This window comes from Melampsora larici-populina, assembly GCF_000204055.1.
Source record: "Melampsora larici-populina 98AG31 unplaced genomic scaffold MELLAscaffold_2, whole genome shotgun sequence".
Taxonomy (NCBI): domain Eukaryota; kingdom Fungi; phylum Basidiomycota; class Pucciniomycetes; order Pucciniales; family Melampsoraceae; genus Melampsora; species Melampsora laricis-populina.
The window spans coordinates 3594019-3616841 of record NW_006768766.1 but is presented as its reverse complement, the minus strand read 5'-3'; the positions used below and the strand labels follow the sequence as shown (position 1 = coordinate 3616841).

General features: G+C 39.9%; 5 protein-coding genes across 5 annotated transcripts; 2 read left to right on the top strand and 3 right to left on the bottom strand.

Moving 5' to 3' along the window:
- Positions 1–3020: 3020 nt before the first annotated feature.
- Positions 3021–3557, bottom strand: MELLADRAFT_102085 (uncharacterized protein; the record flags this gene model as incomplete). Its single annotated transcript, XM_007404433.1, has 1 exon — positions 3021–3557. The coding sequence occupies one exon, from the start codon at positions 3555–3557 to the stop codon at positions 3021–3023; it is 537 nt and encodes a 178-aa protein (XP_007404495.1).
- A 403-nt stretch (positions 3558–3960) lies between these two features.
- Positions 3961–7537, top strand: MELLADRAFT_70720 (uncharacterized protein; the record flags this gene model as incomplete). Its single annotated transcript, XM_007404486.1, has 10 exons — positions 3961–4192; positions 4262–4334; positions 4404–4807; positions 4915–5610; positions 5686–6230; positions 6303–6365; positions 6442–6672; positions 6750–6775; positions 6853–6957; positions 7050–7537. 9 exons carry the CDS (start codon positions 4151–4153, stop codon positions 6885–6887), a joined length of 2115 nt encoding a protein of 704 aa, XP_007404548.1.
- A 660-nt stretch (positions 7538–8197) lies between these two features.
- Positions 8198–10826, top strand: MELLADRAFT_41804 (uncharacterized protein; the record flags this gene model as incomplete). Its single annotated transcript, XM_007404487.1, has 9 exons — positions 8198–8419; positions 8514–8547; positions 8631–8681; positions 8795–8910; positions 9024–9199; positions 9291–9759; positions 9845–10109; positions 10204–10288; positions 10430–10826. 9 exons carry the CDS (start codon positions 8354–8356, stop codon positions 10479–10481), a joined length of 1314 nt encoding a protein of 437 aa, XP_007404549.1.
- Positions 10827–11258: 432 nt separating this feature from the next.
- MELLADRAFT_115158 (epoxide hydrolase) lies at positions 11259–13701 on the bottom strand (the record flags this gene model as incomplete). The annotated part of the gene is made up of 13 exons (XM_007404432.1): positions 11259–11673; positions 11756–11928; positions 11997–12027; positions 12099–12164; positions 12244–12442; positions 12509–12595; positions 12668–12730; positions 12828–12943; positions 13027–13039; positions 13103–13177; positions 13247–13254; positions 13335–13402; positions 13500–13701. The coding sequence occupies 13 exons, from the start codon at positions 13561–13563 to the stop codon at positions 11542–11544; spliced, it is 1095 nt and encodes a 364-aa protein (XP_007404494.1).
- Positions 13702–18363: 4662 nt separating this feature from the next.
- Positions 18364–20684, bottom strand: MELLADRAFT_89373 (uncharacterized protein; the record flags this gene model as incomplete). Its single annotated transcript, XM_007404431.1, has 6 exons — positions 18364–19085; positions 19146–19333; positions 19404–19608; positions 19675–20020; positions 20110–20234; positions 20294–20684. The coding sequence occupies 6 exons, from the start codon at positions 20682–20684 to the stop codon at positions 18364–18366; spliced, it is 1977 nt and encodes a 658-aa protein (XP_007404493.1).
- Positions 20685–22823: the final 2139 nt, after the last annotated feature.

Here is a 22823-nt window from a genome sequence, read left to right as displayed (position 1 = left end):
CTGGACATATTCAATTTAGACAAATTCTCAACTCAATCAACTTCGACACGTACCTAAGCGGATCTCTAATGCTTTGATTGGCTGGATTGATCTCGTAGATCTATTCGCCCTTGATGAATCTTCTCATAGTAATCGATGTGGTTTAAAGTCCAATTGCAGCATTCTAGGACACTCAAGCTACATGTCTTCTTCTTGAAGGTTTCATAAACTACAGCTATGCTTGATTGTCACATTTTCTCGAGCTTCATTGATCTTCGTGTCTTCAAGGATTCAATCGTTGTGGTGATCAATTTATGGGATCAATTAAAAAATTCACAATTACCAGTTTACCAGTTTATTAGCAGGATTCAGCAGGAAAGAAAATTCGAAATGGAGGTTTTTGATCAATTGAAGCTCTTGTAGGCTTATGTATTGGTCATTAGGTCAACATTACATCATTTTATTTCACATTATATATTAAGATCATTATAGTTTACTTACAAATTTATTACAAAAAGAAAGAAAGAAAAACATAAGAAAAATTCGAAATTATAGGTATAAAGGTTGGAAAATGGTTTTTAGGTTAGTAAAAATAAAGTTATGGGTATTATGAGGTTAGAATATGAAAGAACAACATTATATGATACTATGACAATTTTAATCTTCAAGGTTGATAAGTAGAAACAGAAGTTACTAGGAAAAAAGCACTTTTTCGAAGTTGGTAAACAAGAGGTACACGTGTAGTTTGGTTGTGTAATAGTGGTAGTGATGGAATTTAAGGTTGCCAAGAGGATTTTCCGGGATTTTTAAGGCTATAGATGATGATGTCATATTACATGAGCAAGAAAAAGATAGTAGTAGCTGTGAAAAGTGAAGAAAATGGGTGAAATTCGTGGAAAATGGAGGTTTTCAGCTAATTACATATGTCAAATGACGTCAGAATAGGTTGGTAGATGGCTCATTCAACGCAGAAGAGTGGATTACATAATGTACAAACTTTAAATCATTAGTAACGGAGGTGTGTGTAAAGAGTTATAAGGCAAATAAAGAATTGGTGTGAATCTCGAATTTACAGTCACAAGTCATATGTAACACTAAAAACCTTAACTTCACAACTCAATATCTTACTCATCACTCATCAGAAGTAGGTCATGTAGGTGTCAGAAATGATCAGTAACACGTGGGCTACAAGATGCACTTTAGTAATCAAAAATTGGAGCACATCTGAAAAAATTCGTAATCTCAAAAATTGGTTTTCAGCTAGTTTACAAGGAAAAAATCACCTGTATTCATCATAAGAAGTGCTGTACATCATATTATTGCGTCATTGATCACTTTTAGCTGTGAAAATTACATCATTTATTAGTAACAAAACCATTACATTGCGTCATCATAGGGTTTTTAGGGAATTTTGGGTGGATTTGATTGGTTTTGAGGCTGTTGACCATTGTAAAAGTTCTAGTACATTGTTATATATACTTTGAGAGGGTTTTGGGACTGTTGTTCCCCTTTTTTTCTTTATCATTTACGCCATTATTATTTTGTTTATCATCATAAACTTATTTTAATAGTACCTGTTCACTTAAATACGCCCTTTATTACAGCTATAAAGAGAAATTTACTTTAGTTTTATAGTCATAAAGACTTATTGGGAATAATATCAATCAGATATTGCTTATTTCTTTAGTTATCAATTGGGAATAACACTATAGCAGTGTTGATAGTAATACAAAGTGTGCTTTTGAAGTTAAATTACGTGTGAAGTTATATTTCTCTGGTGCCTTATCAGTACTCAATACAACAGAGCTCTTTCTGATTGTGTTGTTTTATAAGAGCAGTCCTTAGACAACTTCTACTAGTCATTTTATTAGTAGATTATCCTCTTCCAGCTCTGTATAACCCTTGTTGGGTTATAAGTTCTACATCGTTAATCCCTTTAATAATTCATTCCACTTCTCTATTAATTGGGTTCTTTATTGAACCCTGCGCTTTTAGAAGAAGGTGAAGCTCGTTGTGGTTTGCAACAAGTGTACAGTCATTTAAAGAAAAGCTTGCCCCAATATCCTCGCTAATTTGCTAGAGTTTTGCGGGCAAAGGGGCAAGGAACCTCTTAAATGACTGTAACTTCGAAAGTCTCGATGACACTGACCTTTTTCTTTAATCGCTCTACATTATTCACGGCTGTGTCATCAGTTTGAATGGTTCAAGAATAACCGTGTCAATTGAATGATCGTTTCATTGAATTCGGAGCTATAAGCCTTGCTCATCCACATTATGTATGTAGCAGGGTGGGGCATATTGAATATTATGTATGTTTCTTTGAAATTTTTCTCATGGGTTCGACTATCGATTCAACAAAAAACCGTTATAGTTGAATAATGGTTTCATTGGACAGATAAGCCTGACTCATCGCCCTTGGCAGGGTGGTGCACGTCGCACACACTTGTTGGATTCGTTTTCTCCTTGCTTTTGTGCATCTTCGTAGCTTTTTGATCGATTCAAAAAGATTTGGCTCCAGTGAACAATGGTTTTGTTGAATCGATTAGCCATGCTTGTTCACATGCCACTCTTTTTTATTATCAATTCTTTCACTGTTCCGTACATTATCGCCTATTCTTCATCTCTTTTACCATATCTCTTATGCTGATCAAATTCTCAGTGTCAATATCTTGGTCAGAGTCTTGAATTGTACAGTGTTGGTCATCGTTCTCCCAATGATCATACCGCCTCCTCTCATTGAGCTTTACTTAGTGCTGATCTGTGTTAATGTCTGTGTCTGTATTTCAAGGCATTCCTCATATTCCGACAGCTGAACTATTGTGATTAGGCAACTATGGTGAATGAGTGACGTTTGGAGTATGTATGTATTCTTCACAACGGGCTTTTCTTTTCTTTTCCGCTTCTCTGTGTCTTGAAAGTTGACGTGCAGGCGGGGGGTTTTGTGCATCTTTGTGCATTCAAAGATGCACCGTTGCATCTTCGGATGTACCAGGTGATCTCTGGATGCACAAGGGTTTATTCGGATGCACCAGTGATTCCGATTATCCTTTGGTGCATCCAAGGATGTACTCGTCTATCCATTTAGACAACGTTGCCTGTTGTTTAATGTCTTGCGAAGAAATAGACTTGATGAAGGGCTTGATCGCCAATGAAGTACATTTGGCTAGCTGTGGACGCCGTGAGATGATGAGACGATACTGCGTAGACATGGCAAGAGGTACTAAACATACCCCAGAGTCACCCGAGAAGTGTGTCGTGAAGGTGAATGACCACATCCATTTGGGCCCCCTCTCTTGGATCCTCAAATTGCGTATCCATCTTTTCGGTGTCGCGCTCTCACGAGTCGAAGGAATATATAGACTAGAAGTGCGATAAATCAACTGAAGTTCTGGAGCAGAATTTATAAAGGGTCGGGTTCCAGGAGGAGGTATGATGTGAACGGAAGGCTTGGGTCGATGTGGACGGTCGTCAGATTGAAGATAGCCAAGCAAGCCTGGGGTATGTACCACACCTCGACTTTGGGTGTACATACAAGCTCCTTGTGCAACCATTGATCGCAAACCAGTCGACAAAGACATGCTTATGAATGTGAGATTGGGTGGTATGTATAGATGAAAGTTACTTATCATTGGTGACCGTGGGATGACGATCAGCACAGTTAGAGATCTGAGCGATGGCGTGAGGTTTGCGAAGTTGATGAAGAGGCAGAGAAAGGCAAGAGAGGATTGGTGTTCAGTTGAGTGGTAGTACACCTAGCGACAAAAGAGTTTTCCATCACTACTGTTTTACAATCAAACACAGTGACTTTGTAAAACGATCGATGACGTGAACGAACGGTGAATACAGGAAGTGGTCAATGCTCTGTAAAACCACCCGATCAAATTCAAAATAGGCTTGGAACTTGAATGTTTACTTAAGTTCACCACTTCTTTAACTCTGAGTCAGTTGTGAATTGTTTTCATTGTTCTTTGAGTGCAACCTACTACAAAATACATTCTGATTTAATTTTAAAAGACAATTTCTTCAAATCCAATCAATCCAATCAGCCAATTCTAAACTTCTTATTTTGTAATCCACTTTTCATTCAACTTCTCCTGAACTTCATCCCTTCCTATCTTATCGAGTTTCTTTCTGATCGAAGCTCTTTTCATCAATCTAATCCTACAAGAAAATGTGTGGTATCTTTGCTTATGCTTCTTTCTTAGTCGAAAAGGTCGGTGTTTGACTAAATACTCGTCTGATGATCTCCTTTGGTTCTATACTGACTTCGTAATCTTTTCAGGATCGGCGTTACATCATTGAGACCCTCTTGAATGGCTTACAAAGATTAGAATACCGTGGCTATGACTCTGCAGGTCAGTAGGATCTCACTATCTCATCGTTCAAGAGCTTTCATCTTTCTCACTCAAATGGTCATCTTCCAGGTATTGAGGTGGATGGCGACAAACCTGGAGAGGTGTTCATCTTCAAACAAGTTGGAAAGGTTAAGCTTCTAAGAGCTCACACTGAACAAGCTACCGTCGATTTCGATAAGCAATTCTTGATTCAATCATCAATGGCTCATACTCGATGGGCTACCCATGGTCAACCTTCGTCCCTCAATTGTCATCCTCATCGCTCTGATGCTACCAATGAATTCACTGTCGTTCACAACGGGATCATCACGAACTATAAAGAACTTAGATTGGTGCTCGAAAAGAGAGGATATGAATTCGAGACTGAGACTGACACTGAGGTGGCGGCCAAACTTTGCAAGTTCTTGTTTGATAACAGCAAGGGCAAGAATCTAACATTCACCACTTTAATCAAAGGAGTGATCAAAGAGCTCGTCAGTTTATTTGTGTTTCTCAAATTTACTTGAACCGAATTTCATTTAATCGCCCTTGACGTGATGTCTGACAATATCTTTGATTTCCTGCTCGATCAACTTTACAGGAAGGTGCATTTGCTTTTGTATTCAAATCGGTCCATTTCCCCGACGAAATCGTTGTTTGTCGTCGAGGTTCCCCAGTTCTGATCGGTGTAAAGACCGAGAAAAAGTTGAAAGTCGACTTTGTTGACGTTGAGGTAGCTGGTCCTAACGAGGGAGAGGTCGAGTCTCTCTCTTCCCCGACTGATGCCGCTTCCCAAACAAAATCTGGTTTACTTGCCCCACCCACGGAAGGTGGACTCAAACCAGGTGGTGCCAAGTTGATCCGATCTCAGTCTAGAGCGTTTGTCTCCGATGATGGAGTACCTCAACCCATCGAGTTCTTCATCGCGTCTGATGCTTCGGCTATTGTCGAACATACCAAGCGTGTCCTTTATCTCGAGGACGACGATATCGCCCATATTGCCGAAGGAGAGTTCCACATTCATCGTTTACGACGAAACGATGGAGTGTCGTCGGTCAGAGCGATCGAAACTCTCGAGATGGAGTTAGCCGCTATCATGAAAGGCAACTTTGATCACTTTATGCAAAAGGAGATCTATGAGCAGCCTGAATCAGTTGTCAACACCATGCGAGGTCGTGTTAACTTTGATACGGGCCGAATCAATCTAGGTGGTCTCAAGGCTTACTTGCCCACAATCAGGAGATGTAGGCGTATTGTGTTTGTGGCGTGCGGTACCAGTTTCCATTCATGCTTGGCTGTGGGTACCAACTCCATATAGGCTATATTTCAAAATTCACAAAGACTCACCTGTTTTCGTTGATCTGCCATGCAGACTCGGGCGATTTTTGAAGAGCTTACTGAAATTCCGGTGTCGATCGAATTAGCCTCTGACTTCTTGGACCGTCGCACTCCCATCTTCAGGGATGATACTTGTATCTTTGTTTCTCAATCAGGGGAGACTGCCGACACAATCTTAGCCATGCGATATTGCTTGGAGCGCGGCGCGCTCAATGTGGGAGTAGTCAACGTTGTCGGCTCGACTATCTCTCGAGAGACTCATTGTGGAATTCACATCAATGCCGGCCCAGAAATCGGAGTCGCATCCACCAAGGCCTACACCTCTCAATACATTGCTCTAGTCATGATGGCTATTCAACTATCGGAAGATCGAATGTCATTGACTGAACGTCGCAATCAAATCATTGATGGACTTCACGAGTTACCTCGCCAAATTCGAGAGATTTTGACTCAAGATAAGGAGATTCAACAACTAGCTGGTACAATCAGCAAGGAAAGAAGTTTGCTGATCATGGGTCGTGGTTATCAACATGCAACTTGTCTTGAAGCTGCTTTGAAAGTTAAAGAGCTGACTTACATGTTAGCAGCCTTTCATTTCCTCTTGAGCCTTCCCGTCTTTCTATACTGACGAGTGACCATTTTGAACATTAGGCATTCAGAGGGTATTTTGGCGGGAGAGCTCAAACACGGTCCCCTTGCGCTCATTGATGAAAAGTGAGACTTGTTGTCCTCTTTTCGCATCATTATCTGGAGTCTAGTTGCTGATTGAACACTTTTCTCTGTCTCAAAGTATGCCCGTTATTATAATCATGACGAAAGATTCACTTTACCCTAAGGTTCAATCGGCTCTTCAACAGGTCACGGCTCGTAAAGGTTCTCCAATCGTGATAGCCAATGAGGGTGACACTGGCTTGACAGCTGCGGACTCTACCAGAATATTGAGAGTACCGCAGACAGTTGATTGCTTACAAGGTCTCCTAGCTATCATTCCTATGCAGTTGCTTAGTTACCACATCGCTATGTAAGTCATTTGCAATGGCTTCAATTGACAGACAACAATCTGATCCTTACTCCTTTGCTTGCTCTTCGTTCAATCAGTTTGAGAGGTGTTGATGTTGATTTCCGTAAGTATTGCGCTTCCTTCTCCCTCATCTGTTGTAAGATAGTCAGGTGTTAACGTTTCTGTTACTGGTTTATTCAGCTCGTAACTTGGCCAAGAGTGTGACGGTGGAATGAGTCCTATTTTATTTTGTTCAATGTACCAAGTTTCATCTTTTATTTGTCATCGGGTGACCGAGTTAATAGAGTGAGTGCACAAAAGAATATTTCAGTCTTTTTGTATCCTAGGCACAAATGGTCAATTTTTTAATTGATTAACCCCTACCTTCGAATTGGCAGATTTTCAAAAAAAAACTGTAAGACAATCATTTTCTCCAATCTTGGACGGTAACAATTCATCGAAGTTGAAAGGGACCATCATTTTGCAACTTTCCCAATGTTTTGCAAAATTGAACCACGTCAAAGAGGCTTTCTTTTTTGAAAGAATGAGCAAAAGATAAACTGAGGCGCAAAGATAACCAAGAAGCCTAAAGAAATCTGAAATCGCTTGTTCTTTCTTATTTCTTATTTCGTTCCTTCCACATTCTCCCTATTCATCTGAAAATTAGATGTCTATCTTTCTATGTAATGAACACTATGTTGACAGGAATGATGAGCTTAACTCAAAAATCCTAAACTTGAAAGCTGCGAGTTTATAGAATCCTTTATGCAGTTGTATCAATTTTAATTTCATAATAATAAGTGAAGTGATTTAAAATATTCTTACCAGAATCAGACTGACAAAAGGCTGAGGGTTGCCGGGAATATACTACATTCTCGTTAGGTCTTCGTGTCTTCACCTCATTTGACAATATTAGACGAGAGAGCTGCTGAGTGTGGCGGTATTGCGTAAGTTGAGGGAAAATAATGGAAATCTCAATTTGTTACACTCCCATAAGTGCCCTCTGTATTTTAGGAATTGATGGTGTACCACTTCCTGAACTCAACAAAAGCTTGCCCTTGAAAGTTAAGGAGCACAATCACATTGCATAACTGCACCCTTCTTTGACTACACTGACCATGAAAGCCTTGTCTCAAATGCAAAGGATTAAATGTGGGATCATCATTTGAAATTTCCCCGAAATCAATAAATTCTTCAGGTTTTGAATAAGGATCTTGTCCTGTTTCTGCAATTTTTTGTCAACTCAGATGATATGATAATGAGCTCTTCAGTTCCATCGGTAGCCAAAACTTGATTGAAGCAATGGGCTTTTCTCCAAATCGGCAGGGATCAGTTAGCTTTATCCACTGTCTCAAATCGTGCCAAGTAACCTCGCTGCTCAAGCACCAACCGGCATCAAGGCTTGGTCTGGCTTGGTGCTGAGCTTCTTTAGCGTTGTCGAGACTCGAGATTGTGTGACATACCCGCGTGTCGGACTGTGTGTCACAAAGATGAGTCGTGTGATATTTTCAGAGCACCCGACGAACAGCAATTGAAGTTTGAATGACACCACTCGATGTAGATAAAGTTAATAAGGTCTTTGAACCCTTCAACCGACAATCCTTGTAGCCACCCATCAAGGTGAAGTCTTGATATCTGAACTAAGCGATTTATCAACCTGCCTTGCAACTTCATCAAGTTCAATCGGACACTTGGCTCAAAGATGGCTTCATGGAAACTTACACAGGCTCTCAAGGACAAAATTACCCACTTTGCATCGTTCCCACAGGTCAGTAGGCTCACTCGAAACTCCGAACAAATGAAACCTACATTTCTCGAAATTGACCAATTTATTGCTCTATGACCGGAATGGATGAAATCAGACAGGAGTTTCCTTACGGCAGATGGTCATGTTTGGTATGTTCAATTGGACATGCGGCTCTGCTTTCCATAACACCGGTAAAGAGAATTTACCCATTGGGCCTTCAACATCGCAACAGGACAGAACCCGTCTGCGGGAACATTGTTGCGAGCTAGTGAATTCATTCATGGTACGTAGTCAGATCGTGAAATTCAAAACGAGAAGGTGGAGGTTGCTTCGAAGAGAAAGATCCTGGTTAACATATTCGACTTTTGGTTTGTTGTCCTGCTTCCTGATGTACAGAGGAGCTACCTATCAGATTGGCACACCGGGTGAAAGAATTGAATGAGCTACCGAACCGTTTGAACGAAATGCCGAGCATCCTCAAAGTTCGCGATTGGTACGCACAGTCTTTCGAGGTCAGTCTTTGCGACTCGCGATTAGGAATCCACGCTTTGATCTATCTTGACCGCTCATGCATTGCCTATGTTGATCATATTCCACACAATGGTGCGATTCGTATGCCTCATAGGAACTTGTGGAATTCCCGAGACCAGAACTTCCGCCCGCGATCATGGCTCAGTTTGATAAGGCCGTAGAGAAAGGAACCCCCTTACCAGCCAGCACCCCCAACCCCAGTTTACCACTACATATGCAAAAACCTTTGCTGCAGACGACAGGGAGACAAAGGCTTGGTTTGGCCCACAGGTACGTTTCATATTTCCTGGCCATCAAACCGAATTAGACCAGGTTGATTTCAAGAGGGATACAGTGTTTGATACAATTTAGATATGTGCAGGTATTACGTCGATCTTGGTACTATCAACTGGCCACCAGAAGTCTACGATTACAACGAGAAATTCACTCAGACTTTGTCAGTCATCAAACGGCGGCACGATCCGGTAGTTACCACTATTGCTCAGGGAGTTTTGGAGTACAAAGAGTTCCTCTCTGGGCCTGCAAAGACAAAAATTCCTGCGGCGTCGAGAGTGATCGATCGATCTATCCAAACATTTCTTGACCGATTTTATATGTCCAGAATCGGGATCAGAGTCTTGATTGGTCAACACATTGCTTTGAACAAACTCGAACCTCACCCGGACTACGTTGGTGTGATCTGCACAAACACCAATATTTATCAGATCTGCAGAGAGGCAATTGACAACGCAGTCTTCATCTGCGAGGAGCACTATGCGTTATTCAAAGCCCCGACCGTTCAGTTAGTCTGTCCCAAAGATTTAACTTTCATGTATGTACCCAGCCATCTGGTAAGTACAAAACATCTCTGTGGAGAACATCATGAATTTTGATATTAACAAACACTGCCTTACCACCCTGGTTCATGTACCAAAGAATCACATGGTATTTGAAGTTGTGAAGAACTCCCTGCGTGCTGTAGTTGAAAAGCATGGTGTTGATTCGGACGAGTTTCCTGCCATCAAAGTCATTGTGGCTTATGGTGAGGAAGATATCACGATCAAGATCTCGGATGAAGGAGGTGGGATTCCACGTAGCGCGGTACCCTTGGTTTGGACTTACATGTACACAACGGCGCAAACGCAAGGGTTAGAACAGAACTTTGGAGGAACGGACTTCAAAGCACCTATGGCTGGGTTTGGTCAGTTTTAATTTGATTATCAACTTTGCGCACAAGACAGAAGTACAAATAAATATTGGTCCCTGATCTTTCTCTTCGGGTTTCTTGTATATAGGTTATGGATTGCCTATTGCAAGACTATATGCGCAGTATTTCGGCGGGAACTTGAAACTCATCCCTATGGAGGGCTATGGAACCGAGTGAGCATCATCTTCCTTTCTCTCTCATCAATTACCAAAGCCTTCCAAGACGCTGAGGAAATTTTGCATCATGCTATGTGTACTTCTCCTTATGTTCTTGAATCACTTTACTCGCGTCAAATTCAATTCCTCATCACTCAGCGTTTATTTACATCTATCCAGACTTTCGAGTAGTAGTGAGCCATTGCAGTGATGATAATTCTTTTGTGCAGTGATGATTTTTTTCTTCAAATTTCTTTTGTCGTATCTCGTTTCATAAACTTCTTCTAGTTCCACAGCTGAACATTTCACAACAGTACCATGAACTTTCGCTACTTGTCTTCCTTATCTGCATGTACAGCCAGTTTTATCATGTCGTCGCTTCTAAACTTCAGTGTATCGTTTTGTTAGGCAAGTAGAGTGAGTGTGTGAAAGATGCAATGTGCAGACAACAGTCAATATCTTAGCCTATTGATTGTATCTAGTTATCGTTGCATACTGATATTATCGGATCATCTCCATTGCTTAATGCATACCACTATAGCCTCATTTCTAGATCAACCCCTAATTTTTTTGATCGACGTCTATAATGTGTCTTCTGTTTCTCTCTGCTAGCTAGAAGAAAATGATAGTGGTCAACCTATGACTGCAACACTAGTCCGTTTGCGCACATAACTGCGTCTTGCTGAATTGTCTTCTCCAGATCATCACTTGTGTTTTATAAGATAAACCGAGTTCCTCTTAGTCATCCTTGATATTGATATGCGAATTCTCGTCGACGTCACCGCGGGACGGGGGGTTCTGTAGGAACCTCTAAGACACAATTGTGTCTACACAAAAAAATCCTTGAAGTTTGAAGGGCTGGGGGCCACAGTAAATAAAAGTTTACAAACTTTTTGACCAATTTGAACCTTCCACAATATTAACAGATTGCAAGTAGAACATAATGGATCTGTAAATATAGTATGCATCATTGGAGACAACAATGACTGGTATGTGCACCAGTAGTTATGTGTTAATCTGAAGAGTCCGCCTGCATTTGTGATCCTAGCTGTAAGCTTACTTACACAGGAAAAATTTCACAGCTTTGATTTAAATTAGACAACTTCAAAGAAATATATTTTTGATACCAGGACAACATACAAAAACGTAGGAACATGATTTGTGAGAGATGCGCCTCTTTTGGAAAGAAAATTCTGTGGAAAGACATTGTTTGTTGAAGAATTGAACACCTGAAACATATCATTTCAGCATTTCATCATGGTGTTGTGTACTCAAGCTACTACAGAAACATTGACTTTTCCTGAGATTGGAGCTTCAACATGCATAGAAGTTTTTTGATGCCCACACCGAGCATCAACCCAATCCCCGACAGTCTTGACTACTTTGTGACGAATTCTGGGGTCCTAAAAACGCATTTTAATGGATTCATTTCCGTTATCAGTTTCAATCAACCAAAATCCATACAAATGTGTATTAGAAAGTTACCTGTAAAAGCCAATGATCTGAACTCTCCATCACTTTTCTCTCTAAATTGTTATCCGGGAAGAGAGGTGCTAGTTTGGCAGGATCGGACATCTCGAGTGGCAATGCTCCATCATTGGTGGCTGCTAACATTAGACAGGGAACCCTGGGTGGGAAGGTCACAGGCAAATGATTGTCTGTATCCGAACGTAGTCAGAACCTTGTCTAGTATCGGTTGATATCACTTCACTTAACTTTCACTCACCTACTTCGTCATGGAAATTCAACACTCGAGTCTGTAAATTTAAGAGGGGATATCAATTTGTAATCGCAATCAAAGCGCGCTGATGTTAACGAAACGACGTACTTTGTACCACGAAAGCGGACCTCGCATTCCACCATTTGTAAATGTATCAACGTACTCTTGGAGCTCCTGTTGCAAGACCATTAAAATTTTGAAAGCGGATTAGATTCTTTCTTGCTCTTTGACTGGTTAGAGATGAGGGTTTTACGCTGGAGGGAACATCGGCAGCTTGAAGCTTCGGAATGGTTTCATTTATCATCTTTTCGAGGTTTCCTTCGTGAGACCATACACCGTCATCAGGCTTCCAAGCACCAGACCAGATATTCCAGTAGGCCATCATCATGAATTCACGTGAGTTCGGATCGATTGTAGCATCGGCTTCAGGAGTTTGAAACCATTTTTGATATCTGGATATCACTCTGGGTCAGCTCTGGTTATAGAAGAATTTTTTCAATCACGCAAAAGTGACATACCCAAAGGTTGGGATTCTTGAGATGATGAAATCAATGTCGGGTTCCTTTTGTCCTTGCTGACCTGCCGGAGAGGGCGGAGTACATAACCTAACGATACATGCATACAAGTCATCAACTGCTTGATGATCATTTGGGAAAAGAAAAATGAGATCAGCATACACTGCGATAGCCTTCACTTGAGCACTGCGGTACTGTAAAAACCTCCAGGCAATGAGACCTCCCCTTTATTCACCACAAGAACTAAAGTCAGCTACGATGATCATCTAGAGAGGAGGGTTTTATATTCAAAAGGGTCCTACAAAATAACACAAATACTGACCAATCGTGACCGAGGACGACGACTTGGTCGTTGATGTTTTCATGCTTCAAAATCTCCACGGCCGCATTGACTGCAGCCAAGATGGTGTAGAATTTCAATTCACCGACTGGTTTGTCCTGCATCATCATGGCAAAGAATTCGAGACTTGAGCCACAACAACTTACACACCCCGATAGTGTCAAGATCGACATTCACTCACTGTGTCTCCACATCTATCCAAACCAAAAGAATGAGTTTGAAGGATAGATAAATCTCAAAGGGAAAAAATAGCTCACCCAGCTTGATCTGGAACAATGACTCTATAGCCTCGTTGAGTAAGCTCCTGGATTTGATAACGCCATCCATAGGAGCTATTTACATCGCGCCAGATCCAAGTCAGATAAATCCATCATGAATGATACTGATGTTTGATCACTTACAAATCAGGCTGTCGAAGTTAAGACCGATAAATGAGCACTTTAGTTTCCAAAACCAAAAAGATAAATTAAAAGGAATCTTTGTACATACAAATCCATGGAAACAAAGCACAGTTTCACGCGTATCTATACCAGCTGGCGGCGCTTGATCAATATAACCTTCATCGAGATCAGTCATTTAAAGAATTCAAGCAGCAGGATTTCAATACTTATTACACCTTGAAAGCTTACGAACAAACGAAAAGAAAAGCTCAACTATAATTCATTCCACTTGAGACGGTCAACTGTTTACGGTTAAAATCAGATAGCTTCATTTTCATGCGATTCTTCAAACAGTTCTATCAAGACTATAAATCTTTTGGAAGATCAACACTGCGATGATGATGAAAGGAGGGATTTTTTTTAAAGATTTTTGAAGATTGAACCCGGAAAAATGAACAATAACTCAGACTCAACTCACACTCACACTCAAGCAAATCAAATCTAGATCATGAACTCGATTGATGAGTGACTACGTCCATGGCCAAATGGATCTCTGAATTTACTTCAATAACACTATCCTACATTTGCGATTCCAGATTTTCAGTCTTCCTGCCTTGCAATGATGCCGTGTACATTAGCCGTGGACTTTCTGCGTTTGATTTCTTATAGGTTTGAAAGTGAATAGGTTCATGGACCGAACAGTTTTGAGTGTTGGAGTCTCGGTATATAGTGGCAACTATCAAGAGTTAAGAAGCCACGGACCGCGTAATTTGTAATTACAACAAACATTCTGACTTTCATTGGGTGCACCCTTGACCGTCAAAGATAGAAAAAAAAACAGGAACTTCGGAAATTAGTCTTCTGAGGATAATTTCGAATAGCCCTGAACGATAGGACCCCAAATATACCTTGATTTGTGACTCGGCTGATATTTGTGAACGCGAGATCCGAGGGACGCCGCGAGAGGGACGAAAAATCACCCGATTGAAGTGGCGCTCGATGGTTGCCACTGCACGCCAATTTGATAGTTATATGTAGATCAAATGGGTTGCTCTGTTCGATTTGTGCGGGTGCCGTACGCCATTTTGATAGCCATAGATTTCATGGGTTGGTGTTTGCTTTGTGTTGATAGTGTGCAGTCCTGTGCAGTCTCTGATCTAGTTTCTCCTGAATTGCTGTGCAAGTGGACGTTCACTTTTACAGTTTCATTTCACTATCTTTGGCAAATAGGCAAGTCCTATGTATCAATTTTAATGAAGATCGAGCAGAGCGCAGAACACGCGTAATATTCAAAAACCCATTTGTGTGCTCTGATGTTCCGCTCTCGTTTCAGGGGGTCGTCATACAACTCTTTTGAATGAAAAAATCGATACTTGAATGTGTTTTGATCAGCTGTCGTCGAAGGGAGTAAACGAGATTCCTTGTCGAACGAGATTTAGACTCGCTCAGAGGATGAGCCGCCTGCCAAGAGTTCATCAAATATCAGACTTCTCTCCTATCTCAAAGAGAAACCTGTTGACTAACCCTACGCATATTTTGAGGCCAACACTAATTTCTCGGCCAAAGACTTGTCATTGCGCTCAATAAGCAAAAATGATGAGTGGAGAAGCCAATTGATCAGCTCCAGGCAAAAAATGGAAGGAGGGTAACCAGATAATGAATGCTATTGCTTGTCTTTAGCTCAATACATCATACAAGTGTTTCATGATAGAGATTAAACAATACTCAATATCAATAATCATAACAATATCAAACATCGAGAAAGACAAACATGAAAACAAGCTGGCCAGTTTCTTTTGACTTTGTCATCTCCTTTTTGATATGAAAGGAAGTGAGGACATGAAAATTAGCCACAGTGCCCGTGGAGAAGGCCCCCGACGTCGGGGGCCCAAAGATCTTGCGCAAAAGCATCAAAAAAACTGTGAAATTTCTGTCCGGCCCAAATTGGTACGCTGAGCCTGCCCAGTTTGCCCCATCCCCAGCAGCCAGACTCAGGCGTTGACCTCAGGTGCACTGAGCCATCGTCCAACTTCATCAACAGTGATGAGCTAGGATGAGCTGAGATGAGCCGGGATGAGCGGTCCTGCCCTGATTGTATGAACCCATGGGGGATCCGTCAAATCAAACTGCAAAACAAACCGATTTAAATCTGAAGAATTCGAATCAACCAAGTTCAAAAAACAAAATCGAGATCAAATCATGGAATCAAAAGTAAATTTAATCAATCAACATTGGTAGAAACCATTCAAGAAGGTTTGATTGCGACATGGTCTCGAATCAAATCAAAGCTTAAAGAGCTCATTACATAAATAGAAACTTGAAGGATCGACAAAATGAAAAGTTTTTGAGACTTTGATTGATACAGGTTCAACCAGCGAGGATTGAGAAGTTTAGATGTTAGGATCCAGGTGTCAGCAATTGGCCTGTGAGTATGATTTGTGATCTTGCGTCTCTCAAGCCCTCCACCGGCACGCTGATCCTACCCAATGCCTATGTTAAGCCAAACAGCTGTCACTGACAACGCAGTGAATGCGAATATTGAAAGCATATTGTCACAACTACAATGACACCAATCTTTCTTGTTTTCTTTCCGGCATCTAGAATAATCCTTGTTGGTTCGTTTTCCTTTAGTCCACATTGTTGAGCAGCTTATCGTTACCGAGAGTCAAAATCTTCACTAACGCTATATCTTTCCTTTGATTGCCGCACAATAAACATAATTTTGCAATTTCAGAACATCATCAACAACAACAACATCATCGTCATCCACACCAACATCATCATCCACATTATGAACCATACCTATCACCCTTTGTTACATCGGCCACACCTTATCATCCATCACCTTTAGAATCATCACAAGAACATCATAGTCATGAGATCTGGCCACCGCATCAAACAAGATATAACCGGTCCAAATAATGAATAGATTCCATCTTATCATCAAAGTCTAGCTGTGGATATGTGCGCACTGGTCTTGATGAACCCATCTCTCTTAGCTTAACACAAGCCCGCATACATAAATCAATCTCTTTAAATCTTCATTTAATCAAGCCTCATACTTTTAGTTCAGTTTTAACTGTTTACCCTTTTGATTCACAAGCAGAGGATGAAAAATTAAATCAAGACTCTGGACCAGATCGTCTACTTTCCAAAGCTATCTTTGATCAAACAACAATGATGAAGTCAAACTATGAAAAGGTCAAAACCTGGAAAGATTTTGGTATGTCAAATATTCAATCATGGTTTTGTTTGGGCTGGATCTGACATGAGCTTCAATATGTTTGCAGCAAAAGCTCGTATGTGTCTAGACAGAAATTGGAGTTCAGGCAATGGCCATTGGATATCAGCTATGAGTCCAGTTTGGAGATTTACAATTTAATCATGGGTTTAATTATAGGGTAGCCATGTCAGAGTCAGGAAAAGTAGTTAACCAAAATGGCTCGCACTACACTTCGTTTGGTCGTGGGTGCTTGGAATCTATAATCTGTTATACATATCTGAAAGAGAGACTCTTGCAATTGAAATGGCCAAGATCTTGGAGAAGGTTTCGTTTGTCTTGCTATGTCTTCAATTACACTTTGAAATGACTACACCACATCTTTAAGATCAATCTGCATTATCTTCTTTAGATGGAAAAATGGGGCATATAAGGTGGTTTTTTCAATCTCGATATCCGCCGTATGTGTAACAGTACTGATTAGATATCTTATGTTATACCGCAATAGGTGTAATTGCTTTTACAAGTGCAGCTCAACAAAAACATTTTGGACAAGTACCAATCCAGAAGCTATATGGCCATCACCATCAGTTGAGTGCAGTTACTTTTGATGAAAACTGTCACTGAAGAGCCCTTTACATATTGATCACAAGATGCTTGAGAAAATATATACAAAGATATCTTGAACTAATGTATTCCAATGATAGATGATCTGAAGCATTTTTTGAATCAGGTCTCAAAGTGAACCAAAAGAAAAAGACTCAAAATTGTTATATATAAAGGACTTTATCTTTTCCCTGGGCAAAATCAAGATCAAAACAATATCCAATACACAAATGATATTATGTAAGAGAAATATAAAAGTAATCACGGTATTTATATTCATCCTTAGACTTGTTAGAGTCACATCTGGTAATGTTTTTTTGTACAAGTGATTTTAGAACATTACTTCACGTATCTTTTTCTCTCTGTTTCTCTCTCTCTCTGTTGGGTAAGCAAAATGATTCATGAGTTTATTTAAAATGACAATTGCAAATAGAAAAAAAAAGAGAGAATCAAATGAATGTTAGAAAAGGAAAAAACAGAAAAACAGAAAACAAAAAGAAATATTCAAACAAATCCAAAAAATTGATATTGTATGAATGCAAAGGAGAAAAACAAAATTAGGAAAGAATTAAAACCCGAAGCAGACAAAAGGCATAGTAAAAGTAAAAAGGAAAAAGGAAAAATAAATATTGAGTTTTTGTAGATGTTTTTCTTTCTTCAAAAAATTGCAAAACAAAAGAAGTAAAAAAATGTAAAGAGAACAGAGAAAAAATCCAACAAAAAAGAAAACAAAAAGGGTTTTCTATATACTTTGAACAAAAGGAATTAAGTAAAAAGGGGGATATCTAGACAATGCTGCAAGATTTAGCTCTCAGCAAAAAAAAAGTAAAAGTAAAACACTATGCAAAAAAAAGAAAAGAAAAAAGAAACTCCAGCCGAGAAATCTAGAAATCCATTTCAAAGAAGGAGATTACGTAAAATATCAACGATGAACCGATCTATGAATCCCACCACCTTCGCTAGCGGTTCTAAAACTAATCAGACTCGAAACCAAATCATCAGGTCCATTAATTCCTAAAGAGTTTTGATGATCATCCGAATTGAGGATCCGAAGCTGCAAACCATTCATGATAATGAGGTGAGGAACCCGAGCCCCGATTAGGTAAACAAATCCGACATGATTGGTCTTGATTCGTCGATTCTTCTGTCCATGATCTAGTTCGAGTTCGAATATGTGATGGGGGTGGTGATTCGAATCCAGTATCTAATCTAATCCTTTCTCCAATCCCAGTAGGTAAAGGTGTTGTCATCGGATCGGATGAAGTCGTTCTATTCAAAAGGGTAATCACTTGGATTGTTTCTACTACTGCTGTCATTTTGACACTTTCAGATCTAGATTGAGTCTTCTAATCGGTTGTTGTTGTTGTTGTTGTGAATGTTTTCCATTCTTCTTTTTCTGTTTTTCATTATAAAACTTGGCATTCATTCGATTTTCATATTCTAACTCATGATCTGATCTTAATCTTGCCATAATAATACTATCAGCACCTTTACAGATCAATTTGATTTTTCCATTCGGACATCTAACCAAACGACTCATTTGTTTTCTAGAACTATTGAATTCGATAATCTTCAAAAGTTGATACTTTTGTTTGACGCCCAAGATTTCTAAATATAATTGGTCACCTAATTTCTTCACAAACACAAATCCTAAATCTCTTGCTGCTGCTACTAAGGCTGCTTCACCTGGACTTTCAGCTTTATATTCGATTTTACCTTCACTTTTACCTGCGTTCACATCATGACATAAAGCAAGTGAAGTCCAAAATTCAATCATTCTAATCCGATGTTCTTCTGATTCAAGATCTTCATTGAACATATCTTCCACTAATCCTGGTGAGATCAAGGTAAGACTTTTGGAATTTAAATATCGATGTCGAAAATGTCGATTCATCAAATCAATCATCCTTAGTTCAGATTCAGCTAAATGAGTAGCAGCTAAAGTCGGATCATCTAATGCAGATGGATCATGATCAGCCCCTCTTTTAGCTGCTCCTCTCATCACATCAGTAACGCCTTCTCCATAAGCAATACCTGAAATCAAACAACGTTGAAATTCCATGACGTTTTGAGTTAAAGTGCCTGTCTAATCACTAAAGATATATTTGATTTGACCTAGATCATCTGAAAGATTCGATGATTTAGGTTCAGCTGGACAATTCGAGGGTTCATAGTACATTTCGATATCTCTGAAAATCGTCAAAGCTTCGATCGTTCGAACAAATTCAAGAGTGATGACCAATGAGATGGGTACAATTGATTGAAACAGAATCAAAGCTGCACTGTGAGATGCTCAAAAAGATCAAATCAATATTCAACTTGAACCAGAAGCCAAAAGAAAAAGAGACGAACCCGAAAGTGACCAATGCATCTAATGTAGCAATCAAAAAGATACTTGCGTTTTGTTCATAATAATAAGGACTAGTTGACGTATTACCTGAATAGATTCCATCTCCAATCGCATTGATAGCACAGAGTAAAACCAAGATGACGAAATTGATGATCACAGCATAATTGGTTTCATCTGAGATTTTGGCTTTCTTGGAAGGAGTATCACCTATGAAAAATTCAGAAAAAATCAGTATCATTTAGAATGTTGAATTCCAAAGAAAAGTCTGCTAACCTTGATCTAACATGATTTTAGTATCTTTACCAGTAAAGACCACTAAACCCATAACCCGTTGAGTATTTCTCAAAGTACAACCTCTCAATAACATCTCATTAACCCCAATCACTTCTCTTTTCTCAGATCCTTTTTCAAGTTTACGTCCTTCAGTTACTGGATGTTCACGTCCTTCACGTTCGTCTTGAGTCCAATACTTTAATGTAGCATTATATGCATACAGATTCGCATTAGGTGGTTCTGAAGCAATTAAGAAATGAGCGTGTTCTAAATCTTCTTCATTTGAGATCAATTTAGTGGATTTAATCGATTTACGTGGTTTCAAATTCGTTTCTCCATCTAAATTCTTCGTTTCTACAAAACATTGTCCATCTGGATCTGAAGATGATAAGATCACTAAATGGCTGGTATTGCTTCATCTTCTCTTAATAAAACTATATCTCCTACTTCTAATTTTTTCCATAGCGTTCTTTCCCATTTAGTTGTTCCTGAGGTGGGGGTTGAATAATCGACGACTTCTGATGATGATTTTCTTCCTCTGGATTGGATTGATGAAGTAGCTTGAGGTGTCATAGGTGGTTCGGATCCAATATTAGAGCCGCATCAAGTACAGATCTACTTGGATTAAAACTACTTTGACCTCCTTGATTTCCATCATCTGAATCTGAATCGTCTTGATCTCCTACTTGATTTTTGTCATTCAATTCTCTTAAAAAATCCGTATTAAAAGTACCTTTTTCCCTTTCCCGTAACTTTCGAACTCCTTTAGTCACCTTACTACGATATTGACTTGATGAATCGGCATGTTGATCTACATCATGTGCTTCCCATGGCCAATCTAAATTCTCCCACCATGATCCTCCACCTGATCTACGTACATTAACATTTCGCCAATCTCCTAATCTTGTACACGGTGAATTATTCACACTGTTATCTAACATATATCTTTGATAATCTTCAAAACAATCATTGGCTCCTGTTACACATAAAATGAATAGTAATGGTAACATTGCCACTTGTGGTGTTGCGGCTCCAAAGAAGGGGAAGTTTTGAAAGATGACTAAGACTAGGAAAAAGATGACGTTTCGGAATTGTTCAAAGAGATCCTGTAAAGAACATTGAAATTGAAAGAAATATTAGTTTAATTGAAAAATTAGTTTAGAGATTGAAAGAATGACACACCTTTGGTAAGATTGAAATGATTGTATATTTAGTAGTTCTGACTTTATTTCTAACATATTTAGCTAATGGATCACCATTTCGATCGATTTGACCAGTAGGTAAGACCAATACACATACATAAATTGATCTTCTTTGATTCAAGAATAAAGGACCAGTACCATTCTTGGAGTGTCTCTTGAAATTTTTCTTTTTAAAATCAGTTGCAGGCGAATCTTCTAATTCTTTTAAATTTTGAGTATGTTCATCTTCACCTGAATCAGTAGCTAATGGAGAAGGTGGATCTAAATCAGGTACAATAGGTGATGGAGGTAATTTAGATTCTAAAAACGATTTTCGAGATGTATAATTCGAATTCGCAGTGGGAGGTCTAGATCAACACCTGACTTCAGCGCAGAACCGCGCAGAGTGGGCTAAACTGCGCAGCGTCCAAACTTTTGAAAACATGCTCTGTCGCTGCGCAGCGCTGAGGGCGCAGTGACAAAAGAAACGATAACCCCAGCGGTGGGCAAAGGTGCAGTTCAGCACAGCGCAGTAACCTCAAAACTGCGGTAGGTAGGCCAAGATTCACAAGAGCGAGGTAGAGCGAGGTAGAGCGAGGTATTGTAAAATGGGGACAATCAGATTTTTGGGAGTTCCGAATCTGATGAGCTTACAGCGGAATAGAACAGTTTGAAGCGGAGTACGTAGAAGATCATTTTTGATTTGAATTGGAACATTGAAAAGTTTAAATCGATTAGAAGATTAAAAGGGTTTTAAAGAACGTTACGAAAATAAAACAATGATCAAAAGCAATTAAGAATGAGAGCAGAAAGAGGCCAAAGATGGCCGAGCATTCATTTGCTCGAGTCTTGGGCTTTCTTGTTCTTTTTCAAAGTCTTCACCAGTTTGTCTACAGCCACAACAGCTTTTCCAATTTCACCACCTGGATAAAAACCATGCTTGAGCCACTGACAGACGCCTACCGCGCGTTCGATCGTTCGTGAAACTAGACCACCACGACTGGTGGTACATATGTGAGCTGCTGTGCTGAAGGTCCTCTCAACAGCGCAAGAAGTTCCAACACAACAGAAATAGTCTCTCGCAAGCCTAGCGAGCTTTGGGAAGTTCTTTTGATTGAACTGAGAAGATAGATTGATTGAGTACCAGTAAGTGTGTGTATTAGGAAGAAGGAAGACTTACTCGCCACCATTCCAATATATCGCCTTTACAAGGGTATTTACCAGACATGTAAAGGTCAATCTCGTCATCGACAGAGAGTTTCAGACCCGCAGATGCATGGAAGGCACCTTTCTCTTCAAATGGGTCAGACTCCTCAGTCGGACCAAGTGTAGAATCAAGATTTTCATCTTGCTCTTCGCCATGTGGCTCTTCAAGGGATCCGAGTGTCTGACGAAAAAGTCGTTCAGCATTCATGGCGTATTCAGGATACTGTTTGGTGAAGAAAGTGAGACGGAAGTTCGGGTTGAGTATGGTTGCCAATATGATGGGGTCGCAGTGTAACGCTTCGGTTTGGTACAGTCGCAGCTTGCTAGTCATCGTGGTTATCATTGATGAGATGCTTGGATGAGGTGTCGCAGTCTTCTTTGCGGTCAATAAGCTGATTACAGTGGAGTATTGGAAGAGCACCGATCCCGCGGTTGGTCCGTCTATTTCCATCTTCTTGGTGGAACGAAGAAAAATCTACACATTGACCAAGAGAGATACAAAGTCAATATTCCCTACTTGGAGCAAAAGAAACTTGATGTGTACCTCGAGAACACTGTTCAGTGCCTCGACTGCCTTCCACTCATCGGGAGATATAGTGATCCCTTCGTAATACCCTTCTTGATCAGATGTGATCATGAACGCAATTGTTTTCGAAGCCTGACAGAGATACCGCTGCAGCTGCCGTGCTGGGGTTCTAATCTTTGGGCGAGCCCCTTTTTTTTTTTTTTTTTTTTTTTTTTTTTTTTTTTTTTTTTTTTTCT